Below are 22,185 nucleotides of genomic sequence, written 5' to 3'. Positions count from 1 at the left end.
GGAGCTCACGGAAGGTGTTCAAGGTCCCTGATGAAGGGCTGTGGCTTGGCCTGTAGAGGCTCCTGGGCTTTTCTGGGCTGTTGGGTTGGGTTTGCTCTCCGCGGGCAGATTGATGGCAGAGATTTTCACGGGAGCCACAGAAATGGCAGGAAACCATGTTGTGTCCAGTCCCGCAAAGTTTTATCTGAGAACCATTTGGCACTGTGACTTCCGCTTTCACGTGTGCGGTCTGCAGCGGAGCCAGGCACAGGCCACTCGTGACTCTCAGGACCTACCTCGGGTCCCCAGGGAAGAAAAAAAAAAACAAAAAACAACCAAAAAACGGGTGCTGGGCTGCTCTGGCCCGTTCAGTTCCTTCTCGAGATGTCTGTCTGGGAGGGTGCCAGTTAGGGAGGTCCACCTGTAATGTGTGAGCCTGGAAGTCGCAGCTTTGGGCAGAGCGGAGGTAGGTTTTGTGTGTGTGTTGTTGCTGCCGCCAGATGAGCTGTTGTTGAATGAATGAGTCACTTCCCCTACCGGGCGTGCGTTTGCCTGGCTTTCCCCCAACGACGGAGGGACTTCCAGGATGGGGCTGGGTGGGGACCGAGACTGCCCACAGGCCGAGGGGACACAGCCGAAGATGGCTTAGCTCCACATTCCTCACGGCTTCCACGCTGCCTTTCTGCCCGGCACTTCCTCTCCGCTGCGCCCCGCGCCGCGGGTCACTTCCACCGAGACCGACGCGGACGGGGCGCTGGCACCAGAGGTGACCTTGGGAAGCCAGTCGTACAGCCGCTTCCAGGCTCGGGTCCTCAGCTGCCCAGCAGGTGTGACGGCAGCCTGGGTAAGAGGTCGTCCGCCGTGAGCGGCTTGATCGGCAACTTGGGTGGCTCTGGGTGACTTAGGGTCGCCAACCGCTGCTCGGCGCAGGACAATAGCGAGCGGAGGCGGCCCGCGGCTCCCCGGCGGGGGCGAGGGGTGAGGGCGGGGCGCCCCGGGGGCCACAGGCGGCTGGAAGCAGGGCGGGGACCCTCCTGGGGCGAGGCTCGCGGGTGACCACGGCGGGACGATCTGGTCACCCATTCGTCCAGCTGGCCGCTGCTGAGCCCGCGCGCGGTCCGCGTCCCTGCTCCCTCCCCGGGGCCGCGGGATTCAGGCCCTGGATCCAGCATCCTCGCCAGGACGGGCCGCGTGGGTACTCGGGGATGGTACTTGGGGGTGCGTGGTCCCGTGGGTGGGTTCTGCCTTCGGTTCCCGCTTTGCATGGTACCTGTGTAGCCAAGATCCGCGCGCCTGTAGGGGAGGGGGGACTGCAGCTCACGTTGATTCGTGCTGGGACCTGGGGGTGGCGGTGGGCAGTGGGCAGCGTGGTGGGCGCGCAGGCACCGGCAGGGCGAGGTGGGATGTGCTTCCGGGAGGCACAGCCGGCTAGACTCCCCCGAGTTCGGGGACCACCCTTCCCCCCATCGCCGAGCCAGGCGCTCCTGCAGTCACCTGCCTTCATGGAAAGCAAAATGACCCTCTGCTCTCCATGGATCCAGTGGATTCACTTGTCACTGACTTGCCAAATGGCATCGTGTAAAAAAAAAAAAAAAAAAAAAAAATATATATATATATATATATATATATATATATATATATATATATATATACACACACATATATATATATATCGCGCCTAGTTGTTTGGCAGTTCAGCCCGGAAACTTTACAGTCGGGCGTGTGAGGCGACAAGCCGACTCGCGTGGGCAGTGCTGCCCTTTTCACACTTGGCAGGCCCAGAGAGCGCCAGGGGCTCCAGCGCACTGGGCTGTCACACATCGCGGCCCTTCCCGGAAGGCCTTGTGGATAGCTGACCGGTTTCCAGGTGACTCGCAGTTGGTGGTGACAGGCAGGAAGCCTCGGTGGGACCTTGGCCCTCTGGCTTCCTGTCTCAGCTTCTGCATCTCTCCGCAACCACACACTGAATCCTGGGTAAAAGGAGGCACTGCCCACGGAGCTGTGGATGGGGGTTTTCAGAAGTTTGGACGGTCTCCCTCTTCTCCTTACCTCTCTCCCACCCCCTCCTTCAGCTCTCCCTCCTTCCTAACCCTCCCGTTCCCCTTCTTCCCCTTCCCTTCCCTCTCCCCTTGGCCTCTTTCCCCCTTGGTGGTGCTGTTGGATCTTCAAAAGACCGTTGGTCCCGTTCATTTGCTCTAACTTAGTCTTTTAAAAACCTTGGCGGCTTCCTTGAATGGGACTGTCTTTGACTGAGTCTTGGCAGGCCTGAGGAGTCGCTGGCCCATGTGTGCCCAGGTGTATTTTGGGCAGAGCTGCTCCTATTTTTCAGCCAACCTGTCAGTCTTTTTTCCATCTGAGGTCCCCCCCACCCACGCCTTCCGTATGCCCCCATTGTTGCGGATGGACGACCCCAGCTCCCTAAGGATTATCTGCACAGATTGTATTTCTGCTCTGGACGCTTCCAGCATTGATGGGCATTGGTGGGTCAGTTTTTCTTTGGCTTTTTGTCAAAGTGGACTTTTTTGTGCATATTTGCTGAACACAAAAACTTATTGTTAAAAAAGAAAAATCAGGCAGCAGAAGTAGGAGGATGGCCATGAGTTCGAGGCCACCCAGAGGCTACACAATTCCAGGTTAGCATGGACCAGAGTGAAACCCCACCTCGAAAAATCAGAAAACAAACCAAAACAAAAAACCAGAAATGAAAATCGAATGCATAGCAGAAAGTGAAACTTACAGGTTTTCCTTTCCCTAAAGATAAGCAGTGAATAGTCACTCTCAACCTGAGGTGACCTCCTTGTCTCCTCCCCTCCCCCCTTAATTTGCCTGTTTGTCCCCCTGTGATTCCACCTGTTTCATACCCACCACCGCTATTCAAGGCTGGTTCCTAGTGTGGAATCACGGAGGACCCACTCCTCCTTCACGGGTAAAGGGGCTGCACCTCCAGGCCGGTTGGCGCACTTCTTGGGCCTTCTCCCTTCACTGCCCCACATGGGGGCTCACTTCGGGCTTGCTGGGTTGTAACAGACACTGCCCAGAACCCTGGGGTTTTCTCACCCCCCTGTAGGGCATACATGCTGTAGGTGAAAGAAAATTTCCCTATGCCTTCTCGAAGTTCATTGTAATAAATTGACAAAGATGAAACAGTGCACACACTCACACTGTTTTATGAGCAAGAAGAGGAGAAAGTGGACTTAGGACTGTTTTGAGGGTTTGTCCTGACGGGGGAATGAGCCAGCCTAGGACAGCCTGCTTGAGTTGAAATGAATGCCAGGGGCGGGCATTCTCTTGTAGGGTCACTTAGGTTGCTTTCTTGAGTTAGAGTGAGGGTGTTGCCTTGGGGAAATGGAAGGATCCCTGTGGTCAGGTCTTAGTGCACTGAGGGGGGGGGGGGCTGTCCAGAGAACCCTTTCTCTGCACTTGAAGCCAGAACAGCAGGCTTACTAACTTTCTCGGGAACAAACTGCAGGGACTAAAAGCCACCTTGTTCTCTGAGCCCCAACTATATTACAGGCAACACTTATCCACCCACCGGGCAGTTGCTAAGCCCCTACGGACACACAGCCAGGCCCTGGACACCAGCTGTGGACCTTATTGATTCCTCAAGTTTCACCTTCCTTAATGCAAGCAATGCTTCTGTGCTTTCTGGAATCTTTCACCCATAGTCTTACACGGGCTGTGTTACTAGATGCACCCACGTGAGCTCCAGGATGTATCCTGTTATTAAAATAATATTCCTGGCTCTTAGCAGGGTGAGGTATAGGCAGACAAAACCACACAGCCCGGTTCCCATAGGGGGCCGTGGCCGCAGCAGGCTAATTCAGTGGCTGGCTTGCCAGTTTTGTTTTTCACCAGCTAAGCAGTGAGCAGAAAGTATAGGTTGCTCAGAGATTAGATCTGGGAGAATGAAGAGACTGGTGAGATAATATTATTTGTTGGAGAGTAACTGTCTGAGATGTCATAATTGTAATTCGGTGAAACAATTTAGAAGCCCTCATCAAAGGTGTTTGTCTCCGTGTTATGAGACCGCTCCCCTCCCGGAGGGGCTAAAGACAGTTCCTGGTCGCTGAAGCAGGAGGAGTCATTCCTTCCATGGCTGGTGTAGCCACGGGTAAATGGTGGGAAAAAGAAGGGGTACAGTGGGATTGGAGGGGCAGGGAGGGTAATGTGGAGTTCATATGATCAAAATGCAATATAAACGAATGAGCTGGACAGGGTGGCGCACACCTTTAGTTTCAGCATTCAGGAGGCAGAAGTAGGAGGATCACTATGAGTTCTAGACCAGCCTGAGACTACATATTGAATTCCAGGTTAGGCTAGGCTAGAGTGAAACCTTACCTTGAGAAATAAATAAGGGTTTGAAAATATCAAAAAACAAATAAGAAAAAAGTGTCATTCTAAAATTCTGAATAAATCCCTAGATTGAAACAAGATGCAAAGCTAAACAGTGCAGAAAGCAGTGTTTGAAAATTCCTGCCCTGCCCTCAGGTGTGGGGGCGGAGCTGAGCGGAGCTCCAGGTGTTTTGTCCTGGGCCAGGTATTGTTCCTCTCCCACCCTCTCTTCTCGCAGGTCCTATATTTGTGCCACACCCCACAGCATGGAAGGTGCCATGCGCGAGCTGGCCTTTGCTTCCCATCCTGGGCTCCAGCTGGTCTAAGAAGCTGGAATTTTCCCCTTTTCTTTCTGGTCCTGGACCCTTCAGTGGGTGGGGGGTAACCGTGCAGTTTCATAGTCCATGCTCAGATTGTCTGTAGTGAAATGGGCCTCTGATGATGAATCCCTGTAATGCCCCTAGAGAACCTGCTTTCACGATCACCAGACCTTTCCGAATGTGGCCGAAGTCTTCCACGTGGTGCCTGTGGAGCACAGACAGAAGTTAGTTTGGGAAGCTGGGAATGTAAAGCCCGGATGGACCAAGGTCCTCAGGGGCAGTAGGGAGAAGATTCAGCAAGGAGCCCTTGCAGGCCAGGATGGGGCAGGGAATTGTCAGCTTGATCTGTCCTGCCCTCCAGAAACTGGTCCCGGGACTGTGATATGACCACGTGTGCCCCAACTACAACTTTATCTTTTTTTTTTAAACATTTTTTTTGAGGTAGGGTCTTGCTCTCACCCAGGCTGACCTGGAATTCACTATGTAATCTCAGGGTGTCCTTGAACTCATGGCAATCCTCCTACTCTGCCTCCAGCGTGCTGGGATTAAAGATGTGCGCCACCATGCCTGGCTAAACATTTTTAAATTTTAAATTAAATTTGATTTGATTTATTTGAGAGAAATCTAGAAAGAGGGGGGGGGGAGGGGGCAGAGAGAGAGAGAAAGAGGGAGAGAGAAAGAGAGGGAGAGAGAGAGAAAGAGAAATGGGTGTGCCAGGGCCTTCAGCCACTGCAAATGAGCTCTAGATGCATGTGCCACCTTGTGCATCTGGCTTATGTGGGTCCTGGGGAATCGAACCTGGGTCTTTTGGCTCCACAGGCAAACATCTTAACTGCTAAGCCATCTCTCCAGCCCTACAACTTTACCTTTAAGTGAATAGGTGAGAGTTAGACAAGGAGGGCTGGGGGATGGACAGAACACTCCGCCCACTTCAAGAGCGCGCACCGAGTGACACTGAGGAGACAGAGGTGGAAGCCCAGAGAAGCAGGGGTGCCTCACTGCTGCTCACAGTGGTGGTTCAGGGGTGCCTCACTGCTGCTCACAGTGATGGTTCAGGGGTGCCTCACTGCTGCTCACAGTGGTGGTTCAGGGGTGCCTCACTGCTGCTCACAGTGGTGGTTCAGGGGTGCCTCACTGCTGCTCACAGTGGTGGTTCTGAGAGCCAGACTTCTGCAAGGGCAGAGCCACCTGTAAACCTGCTAAGTGGGTGCTATAGAACACTTGAAATGATGAGCCGGGGTCCTTCCCTGGGGGGCAGCACTACCCACCCTTCTTCCCTCAACACACCTGTAGGCAAAGCTGCCCTCATCTGCCCAGTCACAAATGCTTCTTTACCAGTGCTGTGTTTGACTCTTGTCTGGTGTTGTGGGGTGAAGGGTGGCCCCTCATTCCTAGGTTGGGGTGGTGGCTAAGCATGGTTTCTGCCCTGGGTTCCACCCTCATTGCTATAACCACAAAATTGACTCCCTGCTTTGATTCCCCTTGGCTGGAGGGTAAGAGGCTGGCATTTCCAGAGAAGTGTGTCACTAATGCCAATGGAGAACTAAAGCTAGACACGTGTGAGAGCCCACCATTGTGTTTCTGGAATGTGTTTGCCACTGCCTTCCTGAAATTAGCAAATACACGCTCTCTTCACTCTCACTTCACACATTTCCATGCTCTCGTTACACGTGATGTGAATATGGAGAGTTCCACCTCATTGCACCGCTCTGTCACCACTCTGGTCGCTGCTGGGTTCACTCACTGCGCTTGTTCTGTGATGTCCTTTCTCCCTAGGTCCTGCTGTAGCGACGGCATGGCTGCTGCAGGAGCCAGAACAAAGGAACTGGAAAACAATCACAGGTAAGACCTGCCAGTGCTGGGCTGCACTAGACTGGGCTGGACTGGTTTTCCTGTGCATCTTTTGATGCATTCGCTTTTCCAAGTACTTGACATGTGAGTCTCACAACTGACATAGAGGGATGAAGGGCTTGGAGGGCTCACAGTTCAGATGGTCCAAGATCTTCATCCTTAGGTGATGGGTGGAGCCTCTGTCTTTGGCCCTCAGGACGTGTGGTCTCAGAAGATCAGGCAGTTTAACGCTCACATGTCTTGCAAGTTTTCTTCTATACATGGTACTTTTCTGTAGCAAATCTGTCTTGTTTCTGAATCCTAAATATTTTTCTCTTTTCTTTCTTAATTGTAGTGTGTGATTTTTATGAGCCCTCTTTTAGATTCGAGCTTTGCTAGAAAAGCTAAACATTTTTGTATTTTCCCTAATTTATGTATATGTGCACACATGCACGTGTGTGTGTGTGTGTGTGTGTGTGTGTGTACACCCATGCATGCTGTAGTGGGAATCTGCGATGGTTTGAATCAGATTATCTCCTATAAACCCATGCGTTTTGAATGCTTGGTCATGAGCTGGTGAAAATTGGGGAGGTGGGGCCGTGCTGGAGGAGGTGTGCTGCTGGAGGTGGACCTTGAGGTTTGTGAGCCCTAGCTTGCCAGCACTCAGCTCGGTTCACTCTCCTGCTACTGCTGTTTTTCACGGCCTCTGCTCCTGCCATCATTTTCCCTATCATCGTAAAGCTTCCTCCTGAGACTGTAAGACAAAATTAAAAAACCAAAACAAGGGCTGGAGAGATGGCTTAGTGGTTAAGGCTCTTGCCTGCAAAGCCTAAGGATCCAGGTTCTATTCTCCAGGTCCCATGTAAGCCAGATGCACAAGGTGGCACATACATCTGGAGTCATTTGCAGTGGCTAGAGGCCCTGGCATGACTATTCTCTCTCCCCCTTTCTGTCTCAAATAAATAAAAATAAATATTTTAAAAAATCAACAAAAAAACCCTCTCCCCCATCAGTTGCTTTATCCCAGCAACGAGAAGGTATGTGCAGCGGGACTCAGCCCAGGGTCTGGAGCATGCTCAGCACGTGCTCCACCCTCAGCCTTCCCGCCAGTACCCTACATGAGTTCGAAGCCCATTGACTTGTCTCGGCCATTTCCTACCCGTGTGCACCACCACAGCCAGCTCCACTGACTTGTCTGCTTTCCTCACAACCCAGCTGTCCATCATTCTGACTGCTTGGGATGGCCTCCTGTTCTGTCTCTGTGACCTCATTAGGAGGCTCTCAAATAATTGTTAAATTGTAAAATAACAGAATAAAGCAAGATAAATTTCCTTGAAATGGTGTAAAGTATACAGATATTTTGCCTCTGGCTTGTTACTTTATTATTAATTTTTTTTTTTTTTTTGGTTTTTTGAGGAAGGGTCTCACACTGGCCCAGGCTGACCTGGAATTCACTCTGTAGTCTCAGGGTGGCCTTGAACTCATGGAGATCCTCCTACCACTGCCTCCTGGGTGCTGGGATTAAGGGCGTGCACCACCACACCTGCCTTATTAATTTTATTTTTGAGAGAGAAAGAGGAAGGGAGAGAGACAAAATGGGCACGCCAGGATCTTCAGCCTGCGGTGAATGAACTCCAGATGTGTGTGCACTCTATGTGCATGTGTGACATTGTGTCACTGTGCATCTGGCTACGTGAGAATTGGAGATTTGAACATGAGTTCTTAGGCTTTGCAGACCTTAACTGCTAAGCCATATTATTTAAAATTCTTAACAATAATAATAATAATGATAATAAAATAAAACATCAAGAGCCTGGGGAGGAGTTTGAGAGGTTACAGGCACATGCTTGCAAGTCGGCCTGCCTGAGGTTGATTCTGCAGCAGCCATGTTAGGTCAGATGTAAAGTAGCACATGTGTCTGCAATATCACTGTGCTTACTGCAATGGGGGGCGAAAACAGCCTACCACGCTCAAGCAAAGCAGCAGAAACACAATAATCACAAGGGAGACAATGTATAGGGGGAAGACAAATCCACTGACTTCCAGACGTGCGCACGTGTGCCCATGAACATGTCATGCATACATACAACTATAGATAGACAATAATAATAAAACCAGTACATCGAAACCTGTCCAAGGGCTGGAGAGATAGCTCAGTGGTTAAGGAGCTTGCCTTCAAAGCCTAAAGACCTGGGCTCAGTTTCCTAGTCCTATCTGGAGATCATTTGCAGCGACTCTAGAGCACCTGGTGTGCCCATTATGGTCTCTCGCTCTCTCTCTGTCTCTCTGCTTGCAAATAAATAAATAAATAAATAAATAAATAAATGAGTAAACATTTTTTTTAAACCAGTCACAGCTCATTATGGTACAATTCAGAGTTACCAATTGTAAAATCGTTGCTAATCTCAATATTACACACGACTTCCTTTTTCTTTTCTTCCTGGAGTTGAGAAGTAAAGCAAGGTCTTCAGTTTTATAATGTGAGGTGGAGTTGCCGAGTCACATCCTGTTGTGTCACTGCGAAGCTTGCACTTGGCCTTTCTGTGCTGTGCTGTGAATCCACCACATCCTAAGGGAGGACAGGGGCCATGGTACTTGGTGTTAAAGGAGCTTAGCTTTTTTCTGGGTGTGCTCTTATGGTTGGAATTTCAGATTGTCTTAGAGATCAAAAAGACTTTCTGAGAAAATCTAGGTGCGGTCCTAAAGAAACACATTCTGGATTTGGTCCCTTAAAAAGGGCCTTCCTCCCTGTATGTGAAGAACCAGGAAGCCTGACTCAAGGCGGTGGGTACACTTTGTGCCTCGGGCAGATTGCTTGCCCATCCTGATCAAGGTTTATGGAACATTGCCCTGGGTGCGGCCAGCAGGGACCATGGATGTGGGATTGGTGTGTCCATTACTGATAGTTTATCTCCTAGCATTGACCATGAATTCATCCACCGCCCTCTGCTTCCTTCATACAAGATCTCTGCCTCTCTTTATTCTTTTTGGTTTACATTTTCTATATCAGCCTGAATGTGTTCATATGTTACATTAATCTGGACACCACTTTAGGGAAACAGGCAGGAGCGGTATTTGAGAAACATGAATGGAAGAAGCAGTTATATGTATAATCAGAGGAGAAAGGGGCTCATTCCATGTCTGCATTTGAGGCTGACTGCCTGAAAAAAAAAAAAAAAAAGAAACTGGGAAATTATAAAATAAATCCAGGCATGGTGGTGCATGCCTTTAATCCCAACACTTGGGAGGCAGAGGTAGGTGGATCACCTGAGTTCAAGGCCACCTTGAGACTACATACTGAATTCCAGGTCAGCCTGGGTTAGAGTGAGAGCCTACCTCAAAAATAAGATAAAATAAAATAAAATAAAATAAAATAAAATAAAATAAAATAAAATAAAATAAAATATAGCATGGCTGATTACGCCTTGTTTCACATGCTTGGTTTGTGCTGTAGTGTGTTCAGAGATAAGATGTGGCCATTACCGCTAGGAAATGTTATCATCGGAGATAATTCTTACATGACTTACATAAATTGTTATAATAAAATGTGGATAGCCAAGTGTGGTGGCACATGCCCATAGTCCTTGCACTAAGGGGCCAAGACATAACTGGCAAGACTTCAAGGCCAGCCTGGATGACACAGCCAGACCCTATGTAAAGAAGAAGAAATGGGGCTGGAGAAATGGCTTAGCGGTTAAGCGCTTGCCTGTGAAGCCTAAGGACCCCGGTTCGAGGCTCAATTCCCCAGGACCTACGTTAGCCAGATGCACAAGGGGGCACACGCGTCTGGAGTTCGTTTGCAGTGGCTGGAAGCCCTGGCGTGCCCATTCTCTCTCTCTCTCTCTCTCTCAGTCTCTCTCTCCTCCTCCTCTCTGTCGCTCTCAAATAAATAAATAAATAAACAAAATTTAAAAAAAAAAAAGAAGAAGAAATGGGGCTGGAGGGATGGCTTAGCGGTTAAGGCGTTTGCCTGCAAAGCCAAAGGACCTTTGATCCCCAAGTCCCACATTGGCCAGATGCACGTGTCTGGAGTTCATTTGCAGCGGCTGGAGGCCCTGCTGCTCCCATTCTCTCTCTCCCTCTTTCTCTGTCGGATAAATAAATAAATAAATAAATTTTCTTTTTTTTAAAAAAAAGAAGAAGAAATAGGGTCTGAGGAGGTCACTTAGTTGGTAAAGTGCTTGCCTAGTATGCATGAAACCCTGGGTTTGATCCTCAGCACCAGTAACAGGGTCTGATGTCACATGGCTGTAATCCCAGCAGGAGGATCAGAAGTTCAAGGTTATCCTTGACTGCCACACAGCCAGCTTGGAAAGGGGGAAAAAAAAAGAATAGATAGGCAACATACAAGGAACTTGCTCCAGCAAAAGGGGAGAGTTCCACTGTGGAATAGTCTAGATGCTCTCTTACTTGGGGCAGAGTTATGCTGTCATAGCCCCATCATAGGTTCTTTTAGCACAAACTTCCTGAACATCCAGTTTAGCAGCACAGGAAACTGTAGTGGCAGAAGCTGTCCCCTCCCGGCATCACTGACCGGGGGCAGAGAGGAGCGGACTGCGTATCGCTAGCCTGAGAGAAAAATTCAAACTCAAAACTTAATTCATGCCAGTTTCTCACCATTGGAAAGCCAAGTAATTCTGGGCTGGCAGCTTCAGTATTTCCAAGTCACAGGCCACAGAGACCCTCCCTTCTCTCTTTTGTAAATTTTTTCATGAGTTCTGGGCAGCAACTTAGGCTCAGAAGAAGGAAACAGGTCTTGGTTGCTGTGAGTTCAAGAGCCCGTGCTTGCCTCGGTCTCCCGGTGAGGAACACACTTCTGGGAATCAGGAGGCATGAATTCTTGAAGGAGCTGTGCCGAAGACCAGCTCTGAGGAAGCTTGGCAGGATGGAGATGGAATCATCTAGACCTGGGACACTGTGTGTGTGTGTGTGTGTGTGTGTGTGCGCGCGCACGGTTGTGTATGCACGGGTGTGGATGTGCATTCATAGGTGTGTGGGTATGTATTCATGTGGGCTCATGTGGAGCCAAAAGGCTAATGTTGAGTGCCTGCCTGGGTTGTTTGCCACTTTATTTGAGACAGAGTCTCTCACTTGAACTCAAGCTCACCTGTTTGGTTAGTCTAGGTAGCAAGCTTGCCCTAGGGAATCCTCTGTCTTTACCTTCCCAGTGCTGGGATTACTGGTCCCTCAAGCCTGCCCAGCATTTGCATGGGTGCTGGTGATCTGAGAGCCATATTTACCATGTGGTTTGTTCTGAAACAAAGCTTGCCTTCCATTGTTTAGACCAGAAACATTCTGTCAATAAGAACATAGTGCAAATGTCCTAGTAATGAAAAATAATGAGATCAATTGTATCTCTTAATGTACTTAATACTGGAAGTGGTAGCTAATGCAGTAAGATAAGAAAAAGACATTATAGGCATGAGCATTGGGAATATTATCTCTAAATAGTAGGATTAGATTTTTTTTTAAAAAAATCTTTGGGCTGGAGACATGACTTAGTGGTTAAGGTGCTTGCCTGCAAACCCAAAGGGCCCAAGTTCATTTCCCCAGGACCCACATAAGCCAGATACATGAGATATGCATGTGTCTGGAGTTTGTTTGCAGTGGCTAGAGACCTTGGCACACACATTCTCTCCCTCTCTCTCTGCCTCTTTCTGTCTCTCAAATGAATAAATAAAATTTTAAGAAACATCCTCTTCATAATTCTAATACTGAGAACATGACTTTCAAAATAAAGTCACAGTTACACACTGAAGGGTTGGGTAGCAACTGTCTAATTCTCTGTATGGAGTAATTTAAATTTTTGATCTCTAATTCTATTGACTTCTCAGTTGTTGCTGATAGCCTTCAAGTGGGGCTGCAGAAAAGAGAGGGGTTACAAGGAAGGGGCTGGGGAAGGGCAGACCTTGGCAATGTAGGGCTGCCTTTCCCTGAGGTCTAGCGTGTCTTCTCCGTCTCGTGCCCTCTACCATCGCACTCTCATGGAATATTCCTGTGATAATGCCGGCCACTGGCCACTCAAGTTTTATAAATGTTCTGCTTTCTTGTTTTTAACAGTGACTGCTTTGTCCAACTTTCAAATCCAAATGTAGCCACAATGAAAGAAGACGTTCTCTACCATTTCAACCTCAGCACTGGCACACACGATTTCCCAGCTCTGTTTGGAGATGTGAAGGTAAAAGCCTCGGTTTTAACTCTAGGCATTGTCTTACAACAACTTTCCCCCATCCGGCATAGCTGGGCCTGCTCACCAATCGTGAGGCAGGAGACAAGTAACAGATGCACACTAACGTCTTTATCCATTTTTTGCAAGTTGTTACATTTAAAATATATGAACTAGCAAGTAAAAAAGAAAAAAAATATTCTAAGTCTTACTAAATATTGGCCCCTAATTGCCCTCTTGAAAGTTTTTATCTTTATTTAAGTGAAAAAGTTAATGGCTGGGAAATGGTTCAGCTGGACAAAGCACTTGCAGGGCAACTGAGTATACCTGAGCTTGGATCCAGGCTCCATCTACAAGCAGGAAGCTGTGGAGGGCTTCTGTAGTCCCAGTGTGCGCATGTGGGAGCCGGAGGCAGAGACGGGAGGACTCCCGAGAGCTTGTTCCTGTAGTCCCAGTGTGCTTCCTGAGAGTTTGGGAACAGAGTGGTGAACAACCTTGGAAACCCTGCCTCAAACTGGGTGAAAGACTTGGGCTCACCAGAAAGCCCTTAACACGTGTGCCCTGGCACATACCCTACATACACATCAAATAAGTAAATTAATTAAAAACAGACTTTTTGGGCTGGAGAGATGGTTTAGCGGCTAAGGCTTTTGCCTATGAGGCCTAAAGACCCAGGTTTGAGTCCCGAGTACCTGTGTAAGCCAGATGCACAAGGAGGTGCATGCATCTGGAGTTTATTTGCAGTGGCTGGAGGCCCTGGAGTGCCCATTCTCTCTTGTTTTCTCTGTCTCTGTCTCTTTTCTCTCTCTTTCTCTCTTTTCTCTGTCTCAAGTAAATATTCTAAAAAGCCAGTCTTCTTGAGTCCGACAAGATGGCAGATATAGGAGAATTACATGATCCTAGTTTAGGGCCAGCCTGGGCGACATACACAGACCACCCCTATCTCAAAAATGTGTAAAGAAGAATAAAAATGAAAATTCTAATACTTCATTGGGAAGAGGGAGGTAGGAACATTTCTAAGAGGAACAGTTAGTATGGGTAATATGTCTGTTCATTTAAGGTGTATATCGATACTGTTTGGTGCAGGTGACTTTGCCGAACACAGCTCTCAGTCAATTTTTGTTTTGTTTTCAAGGTAAAGGTCCCACTCTAGCCCAGGATCCCAGGCTGCCTTGGAACTCACGGTGATCCTCCTACATCAGCCTCCCAGGTACTGGGATTAAATACATGTACCACCATACCTGGCTTCAGTAGAGTTTGAAAAAAATTATTTATGAGAGAGAATGAATGAGAATATGAGAATATTTAAATGGGCATGCCAGGGCCTCTTGCCATTGCAAACAACTTCCAGACCCATGAGCTCCTTTGGGTACCTGGCTTTATGTGGGTACTGGGGAGTCGAGCCTGGCCTGGTAGGCTTGAAAAGGAAGTGCCTTCCACTGTTTAGCCATCTCCCCAGCCTGCAGTAACTTTTCCTACAAAGCCTTTACTCAGGGCTGATTTATCCTAACAAGCATTTTTCTAAAAATCTGACAGGGTATAGAGTGTGGTTTAGCACTACAGGGATACTGCGTGTAATTTACCAGGCCAGGCTATATTCATAATTACAGCATTTATCATTTGTTTGGGGTGGGAACATTCTCAGTATCCCTAGTGGATATATTATTACCAACCTGTTAACACATGACTCTTCAGTGTTAATCCCAGAGGTAAAGGTGAATTTTCACACAAAATTAACTAAACCCTAGAGCCCAACAGCTCTATGTGGGATCAGAGTGCCAGGGCTGGGGCTCATGTGCCATAGATAGCCCTGATCTCTGTTAGTGTTGATGCCAACCTGAGGGACAGACAACTTTTATGTCCTCTTAGTGCCCTGAATTCCTATTGATCCCAAGAACACTGATCTATTGATGCATGGTGATCTCTGACCCAAAAAAAAGGTTTTTTTTTTTTTGTTTTTCGAGGTAGGGTCTCACTCTAGCCCAGGCTGACCTGGAATTCACTATGGTGTCTCAGGGTGGCCTCGAACTCACGGTGATCCTCCTACCTCTGCCTCCCAAGTGCTGGGATTAAAGGCATGCGCCACCACGCCCGGCCTAAAAAAAAGTTTTTATTTATTTATTTGACAGATAGAGAGAGAGAGAGAGAGAGGGAGAGGAAGAAAGAGAGAAAACGGGCTCACCAATGCCTTCACCCACTGCAAATGAACTCCAGACACATGCACCACCTTGTGCATCTGGTTTACATGGGTACTGGGGAATCGAACCTGGGTCCTTTGGCTTTGTAGACAAGCACCTTAGCTGCTAAATCTTCTCTCCAGCCCACTAATTACTTTTTTTTTGTTTTTGCACAACTTTATTACTGGCAAACTTACATACCTTCTCAAGTTTCTGCCTATTAAAAATGCCTTTGTTGGTTTCTTCTCATAAAAGCTTATCATAAATCATTACTAGGAGTAAAATCTGCACCATGTGCATTTTATTTCTTTGTGTGTATGTGTGTTTGTATAGGTGTGTACGTGTTCATGTGTGTTTGCATTCAGGCACGCACATCTGTGTGTACTCTCACGGAGGACAGGTGCCAATGTTGGGTGTTGTTTTTCACACATCATCTACAGGGTCTCTCCTTGCCCTGGGTTATCTTTAGGTTCCTTAAAACGGTTCTTTACTATTTGCTAACTTGGAAAACAAAATGGTTTCTTACATGACACTTCAAATTGAAGATTTTACTAAAATTTTCCAAGCCCTTCGCTCGGCCCTGGCTCTTTTCATGCATTTGCCACTCAGGCGAGAAGGGCCACTGGTGGTCCCTTTCAATGCCGGGCTGCGAAACTGGTCCCTTGAGGAGGAGGAGGAGGGGAAGGGCGGCGCTCCCACCACCTCCGCGTCCGCCCCAGGCTCTCCCCAGCTCGCTCGCCGGCCGCCTTCCGCACGTGGGAAGCGGGAAGCGGGAAGCGGGAAGCGGGAAGCGGGAAGCGGGAAGCGCGGCGTCCACGGTCAGCGGCGTTTGCAGAGCGCGAGTCGGGAGCCAGTGCAGTGTGAGGTTCTAGCAGCGGCTGCAGAGCAGGGCTGGCTCTCGGGGCAGTCAGCAGGGCAGACTTCGGGTCCCTCAGATGCAGTGAGTCCAGGTACGGTCAGCAAATTTGCATGGCCAGCAGCCTCTTAGATAGGAAGTCCCAACCCTGGCGGACCTCTGCTGGGCAGCGTCCACAGTAACCCCGCTCTCTGGCCGCAGTTCGTGTGCGTTGGTGGAAGCCCTTCCCGCATGAACACCTTCATCAGGTACGTGGCTTCGGAGCTGGGCCTGGGCCGCCCGGGCGAAGAGTACCCCAACATCTGCGCGGGGACCGACCGCTACGCCATGTATAAAGTGGGCCCGGTGCTGTCCGTGAGCGTGAGTACTGCCCCTCGCCCGTTCGGTTTCTGAGGTCTGCAGCCGCTCGCTGGGGCGAGGTGAGCTCTCAGCAGCCCGGTCTAGACAGTAGCGCTCGGGCTCCCGTTCTTGAAGCTCAGCTTCCTGGAGAGCCTGGGTACCCAAAAGCTAATACGCATGCAAATATACACAGCGCGTGGGTGGCAGATTTAGGGAGGTCCCCAGGCCCCTCTCCCACCCCACAATGGAAGAACCTACTTTATTACAAATGTTCACTTGCCAAGGACAGTGCATGCAGAAATCTCCAGTATCTTACCAAAGAAATCTCATTTATCAGTTTTGAGTTCTGTTGTCAGTGGCAATTATAAGCGAAGGGCTACACGGTTAGAAAGGGGTCTCCCTGGCTCCTCCTGTGAAGATGCACATCCCTGCTCTACATAGCAGAGGCTGGCATGCTAGTCAGTGCAATGCCAAGGCACCATTGAGTTAGTTCCTGGAGGCATTTCCTGGGTCTGGGACCCCATGACAAATCTTACAAAGGGTCCCTTTGCAAAGAGGGCTCTGCTCTGCCCTCGCAACAGCACATCATCCCAGGGAGGGGTGTCCCAATAGGGACATGTGACTGTGGGAGGGTCTCTGAAAGGAGTAGGTGTGGGGAGGTGCACCACAGAGACCCAACGGGAGGACATGGCACAGGTGGCAGTGCCCGGGGCCAGTGTCCCAGGGGTCAGCCAGGAACAAGGGCAGGGAAAGCAGAGAATAGGCAATGGCCCTCAGCTGGTGGGTGCAGCAGGCATTTTGCGTGGTGTCCAGTACTAGAAGGAAGTTCTGGATGGTCAGCATCAGCTGCTGTTTCCTCCCTGCTCAGCCGCTGTCCTGGAGCTGCTGTGTCTCTGACGGGTGGCATGGACCCAAAAGGAGGGCACGTGTGGGACGGCTGTTTGCATGCTAAGCTTTCTAGAGTGTCAGTGATTTTTAAATTGATATTTCAAAGATCACCTTCCATTCCCACCATGGTGAGTTTATGAGACTGAAGCACGCATCATAGAAAACACACACCCATGCACAATTAGTCTCCTAACACACACGGGCCATGTTCCAAGACCCCTAGGGATGCCCCAAATCAGGATAGTACTACACCCTTCACATACTGCTTTTTCCTATACATACATGCATATGGTTTATTTTAATGTATGAATTGGGCTCAGCAAGAGATTTTTCTTTTCTCTGGTTTCAGCATGGCATGGGCATTCCTTCCATTGCCATTATGTTACATGAACTGATCAAGCTGCTGTACCATGCCCGGTGCTCCAATGTCACCATCATCCGCATTGGCACTTCGGGTGGCATAGGTAAGGACTGAGGAGGGGCTCCGTCCTGTGAGGAGGGGGCCGAAGGCCCGCAGCAGCGCCGGTGTGCTGATGGGAGGGTGAAGGAGGCCCGCTCTGAGGCTGTCGGGTGCACCCCCTCCTCTCTGGTCCAGATGTGGTGCGGACAGAAGCTCATTGTGGGGTGGCACACTTTGTGCTTGATTCACTCTGTTCTTTCGGATCCTCTCCTGTCTCCTCTGTTTCATCATTGTTCCTCATCCCTGCCTCTGCAAGGACTTAAGTACTCCATGAGAAAGACACAAAACAATGGGTGAGGGGGTATGAGAAGTAGAAATAAACCCAAAACTTGAAAAGGAAGGCAAAGTGCTCAAAATGCTGTAGACTGCTGAATTGTGAGCTAGTCTGTTTTCTGTTGCTAACCACACACCACAGACTGTGTGAATTATTAGGAATAGAGGTTTGGGCTCATGGTTATGGCCCAAGGCTGAAGGGAGACATATTGAAAAACCGCCTTGCTGAGATGGCACAGGGGATAGGGGAATTTGGGACATATTGGAAGTGTCACAGCCTCACCTCAGCTCTCGGGTTAACTCAGGAGCCAAGGCGCCCTGGGAAACTCAATGGTCACACAAAGCTCCACTGAGTCATGGCCTTGGGATGAATAAAGTTCATAAAAGCCGTATTTGATTATAGAGAGAACTTGAGAGAAAGAAGGAAAGGGAGACAGAGCTCTTGCCCATGGAGGTGACAGAGGGTCTGGGAAGCCCATCCTGAGGCCGGGGTGGGGCCTTTTATGAGCCCCTGGCTGGGCAGCTGAGCTAACGCCAGTCCGGCTGTCAGGTGTGTGGGGTCAGGGATTTCTGGAAAAGGGCAATCTTCCCAGGAATCTTAATTCTTCAGGAAGGGCCTTCTAGGAAGAGGGAAGGAGGACTTCTCAGTGGGCAGACATAAGAAAAGGTCAGATTCTCCCCTACAGACTCCCAAGACATTCCTATTTTTACCTTTGTGGTGTGTGTGTGTGGGGGGGGTAGTGTCACCTCTAAACAGCCTGGGGGGCTGTGTATGACATGTGAGATGAGGAGTAGGAGAGAAACTGAGACAAAGTGGATTTACAGTCACCCAGTTTGGGGATCATCAGTGAATGAAGGACTGTACTCTCTAGGGCACAGTCCTGGTCACCTTTTCTGTCCCACCGGGGTCCTACCTATTTCCCTTCAAATGTGGATTGCATGTTAGCGAGAACTTTGGCAGAGTATACCATAGTCAAACCCTGGCAGTCAAAGTCTCTTTTAATAAGCTGCCCTTCTCTCTGCCATCTCTTTTCTGCACCAGTCTAGTCTTTCTACGAACAAATGGATTCCAGCAATTCTCGCTCCCGCCAGGGGGACGGAGCTCTTGGAAGGAGACAGTCTTGGCCCCTGGGCAAGTTACCCTGGTGTCAGCAGCCAGCTTTGTTTGTCCTGGCTGCCTGAACCTGGGCTCTCAAGGATTGAGGGTAATTTCATAATTGAATTTTTTGATTTAAAGAGGGAACTTGTGAACTGGGTTTGGTGGCTCATGATTTTAATCCTGGCAATTGAAAGGCTGAGGTAGAGGATCAATGTGGGTTTGAGGTCAGCCAGGGACTGTGCAGAGTGAGTTCCAGGTCAACCTGGGTTACAGTGCGACCCTGTCTCAAAGGTGAGGGGTGCAACGGCTTGTTTCGGGTCTCAGGTCTTCTGAATATGTGGTCATCCCAAAGACTCCAAGACCCTCAGAGGCTGTCTACTCTCCTAACCTCCACGCATCCTACATTTGCTCGAAATCTCTAAACTACTTGTATCGCCTAATACAGCGTAAGTGCTATGTAGATAGTTCTGCTGGGATGCCAAGGCAACCATGCTACCGAAGTCCATAGATGTTCAGCACACGGATGATTTTCACCCTGATGTTTTCGATCTGTGGTTGGTGGGATCCATACATGCAGAACCTGGGGATCTGGAATGCCAATTATTTTTGTTTGTTTGTTTTCATTTGTTTCATTCTGAGGGAAGAGCTCACTATGTAGTGCAGAGTGGCCTTAAGCTTGCAAGTTGGGGAGGGGAGGGCTCATAATGACTGTATTTTCTTAATTTTTTTATTTAATTACATAAAGGGATTGATATACAAAGTGTGTGGCGCATCCATTTCTTTCCCACCCTTGAGGCTGAAGCCAAAGATCAAGGCAGACTCGGTGTCTGGTGTCCTAATTCCCAATTCATAGACTTCCTATGTCGTGTCCTAGCATGGTAGGAGGGGCAAGGCAAGTCTCTGGGGTCTCCTTCAGGCACAAATCCCATTCACGGGGACCCCACTGATATGCCCTAATCCCTCCAAACTGCTGCCACATGCGGACAGCGCCCTCTCCTGAGAGCACCCTTGCCGTGGGCAATAGGCTTTCAAGCTGTTTCTGGAGAAGCCACGATTAGTTCACAACAGTGGCCACAGCTGTGTGGAGTTAATGGAAAGCAAACGGGAAAAGCGGAGAATAATGTCCCTACAAACACGTAAACATTCCACGATTCTACCCAAAACACACGCAAAAGGAAGCCAAATAATGTATTGAGCGCAGAGGAAGTCCACGTTGTTCACTACTGGGGTAAATGTTGAAGCTGGGCGCGGGGCTCGTGCTGATTATTACACCAGTGCCTATTTTGGTATCTGCCTGAAAGCTTATATAATAAGGACCCAGCCTGGGATCACTTATATACATTATGACCATGTATGTGGTAATGTGCCAGCCAGTGGCGGCCAAAGACATTTGGCAAAGGGCGAGGGTCTCCGTGCGTTCCCCGCGACGCTGCGCGCCCTGGCAGGACGGGGACAGGCCGGTTTTGCGGGTGGCGGGTCGTGGTCTCTGCCCTGCGCCTCTGCCGCGACGTGCGCGTCTTCCCCAGGTCTGGAGCCCGGCTCCGTGGTCATCACGCAGCAGGCCGTGGATGCTTGCTTCAAGCCGGAGTTCGAGCAGATTGTCCTGGGGAAGAGGGTGGTTCGGAGCACTGACCTGGACGAGCGGCTGGTGCAGGAGCTGGCGAAGTGCGCCGCAGACCTGAGCGAGTTCACCACCGTGGTGGGGAACACCATGTGCACCCTGGACTTCTATGAAGGTGAGGCGCTGGCGCAGGGAGCTCGGGTCTCCGTGGGGCGTCCACCTACGGGGCTGCTGAGCTGTGGTCTGGGTGGATGTGCACCCTTGAGGGTGGGCAGGGCCTGGGGGAGCCTCCCCCGTCGGTATGCCCCGGTGGTGGGGCACAGTAGTCTAGAACAAGAGGAACTGGTCGAGGTGCATGTGGTTCTCCTGTGTCCCTGTGTGCAGGACAAGGCCGGCTAGATGGCGCCCTCTGCTCCTACACAGAGAAGGACAAGCAGGCCTATCTGCACGCAGCCCACGCCGCCGGCATCCGCAACATCGAGATGGAATCTTCAGTGTTCGCTGCCATCTGCAGTGCCTGTGGCCTGCGAGGTAGGCACAGGTGGCCTTGGTGCCCTTCGCCCTTCAACTCTGCTCTTCTGCTCCTCCTGGAGGCTCCCGGGGCCTCTCCTTCTGCAGCACCCCAGGAATGACTTCTGGCTCTTACCTCTTGCCCTTGAGTCCATTTCTGACCAAGGTAGCATGTTGGCATCTTAGTGTATCATGCTTTTGATCGTCACACCACAAAACACGGGATCCTCCGTGTCCCCGCAGAGACTCACACGCCACTGAGCAGGCTCAAAAACACAATGAAGACCCGCCCTGGATCAGATCTGGTGTGGCTGCCTAGTGAGATGCCCACTGTGTGCCAGGAGCTCGGCTGGCAACACTGTTTGCTCTGCTGAAGGATTAATCCACCCGCCAGTCCTGACCGGTCTTCCAGTTCCACAGCAGGACTCCCCAAGTTCTACCATCTTGTGCCCCGCGAGGCTGCAGAGGACAACCAGGAGCTGGTCCTGGAATCGACCTGGGAATTTCTTTTGTAAGCTTAAAAATAAAAGTCAGGCAATGTGGTGTGAGAGAGGGGCCAGCTCCCAGGCTCCTGCACTGAGCCTTCCGCTGCGCCAGCCCCTCTCCATCCACAGCTGCCTTCCTTGCTCTGCTTACACACTGCAGGTGTCTCAAGGTCGCTCACAGGTTGCTCCGCAGTCCTCCTTCCTCTCTGTTGAGTTGTCCTGGGAACTAGGTAGCAGGTCTGTCCTGACAGGCGTTTTTTGCTTTCCAGCGGCTGTGGTGTGCGTCACCCTCTTGGACCGCCTGCAAGGGGACCAGATCAACAGTCCCCACGACGTACTTGTTGAGTACCAGCAGAGGCCTCAGCGGCTGGTGGGTTACTTCATCAAGAAGAGCCTGGGGAAGGCCTGAGGCCCAGCTCCCTCCTCAGGACAAGATCTGGGTTGACTGGCCAATAAATCTTCATTACAAATTCCACTGTGTGTGACTTGGAGCAAATTTTAGAATTTGTGAAACCGGGGTGCCCTTTGGAGGTAAGGGGTCGCAGGTTCATCACAGAAGATTCTGCTACCACTTCATGGGGACATTTTATTTATTTATTTAACAGAGAAAGAGGGAGAGAGAGCCAGTGCGTGTGCACCAGGGCCACCAGCCACTGCAAGCAAACTCCAGATGCGTGCGTCCCCTAATGCATCTGGCTAACATGGGTCCTGGGGAATGGAACCTGGGTCCTTTGGCTTTTCAGGCAAATGCCTTAACCTCTAAGCCATCCCTCCAGCCCTCATGGTGATGTTCTAAAGCTAGCTTGGTTCAGTGTTTCTTCAGGAACATTCTGCAGAATATTTGAAGTATTTCTTTTTTTTAAAAAAATTTCTTTTTAAAGATTTTTATCATTATTTATTTGAGAGAGAG

At 49.9% G+C, this 22,185-nt stretch overlaps 1 protein-coding gene across 5 annotated transcripts; it reads left to right on the top strand.

The window, feature by feature from the left end:
- Positions 1-346: 346 nt before the first annotated feature.
- Upp1 (uridine phosphorylase 1) lies at positions 347-21,748 on the top strand. 5 transcript variants are annotated; one of them, XM_045135957.1, is made up of 8 exons: positions 347-445; positions 6,408-6,473; positions 12,522-12,639; positions 15,862-16,020; positions 17,237-17,351; positions 20,246-20,455; positions 20,665-20,811; positions 21,545-21,748. In XM_045135957.1, exons 2-8 carry the CDS (start codon positions 6,427-6,429, stop codon positions 21,682-21,684), a joined length of 936 nt encoding a protein of 311 aa, XP_044991892.1. In that variant the 5' UTR covers positions 347-445; positions 6,408-6,426; the 3' UTR covers positions 21,685-21,748. The 5 variants fall into 5 exon arrangements, with proteins under 5 accessions (XP_044991892.1, XP_004652987.1, XP_044991893.1 ...); XM_004652930.2 differs by lacking the exon at positions 347-445 and adding an exon at positions 513-823; XM_045135958.1 differs by lacking the exon at positions 347-445 and adding an exon at positions 1,095-1,170.
- The last annotated feature ends 437 nt before the right edge of the window (positions 21,749-22,185 follow it).

This window comes from Jaculus jaculus, chromosome 16 (genome assembly GCF_020740685.1).
Source record: "Jaculus jaculus isolate mJacJac1 chromosome 16, mJacJac1.mat.Y.cur, whole genome shotgun sequence".
NCBI classification, from domain to species: Eukaryota; Metazoa; Chordata; class Mammalia; order Rodentia; family Dipodidae; genus Jaculus; species Jaculus jaculus.
The sequence above is the reverse complement of the archived record's forward strand: the minus strand, read 5'-3'. Positions and strand labels throughout refer to the sequence as shown.

What these genes read in the sequence shown, in the direction of transcription:
- Upp1 (XM_045135957.1), top strand. Translation starts at nt 6,427, where the DNA reads ATGGCTGCTGCAGGAGCCAGAACAAAGGAACTGGAAAACAATCACAG. An exon ending in GCCCGGTGCTGTCCGTGAGC is followed by an intron (nt 16,021 to 17,236) that starts GTGAGTACTGCC and finishes CTCTGGTTTCAG; the next exon opens with CATGGCATGGGCATTCCTTC. An exon ending in CACCCTGGACTTCTATGAAG is followed by an intron (nt 20,456 to 20,664) that starts GTGAGGCGCTGG and finishes CCCTGTGTGCAG; the next exon opens with GACAAGGCCGGCTAGATGGC.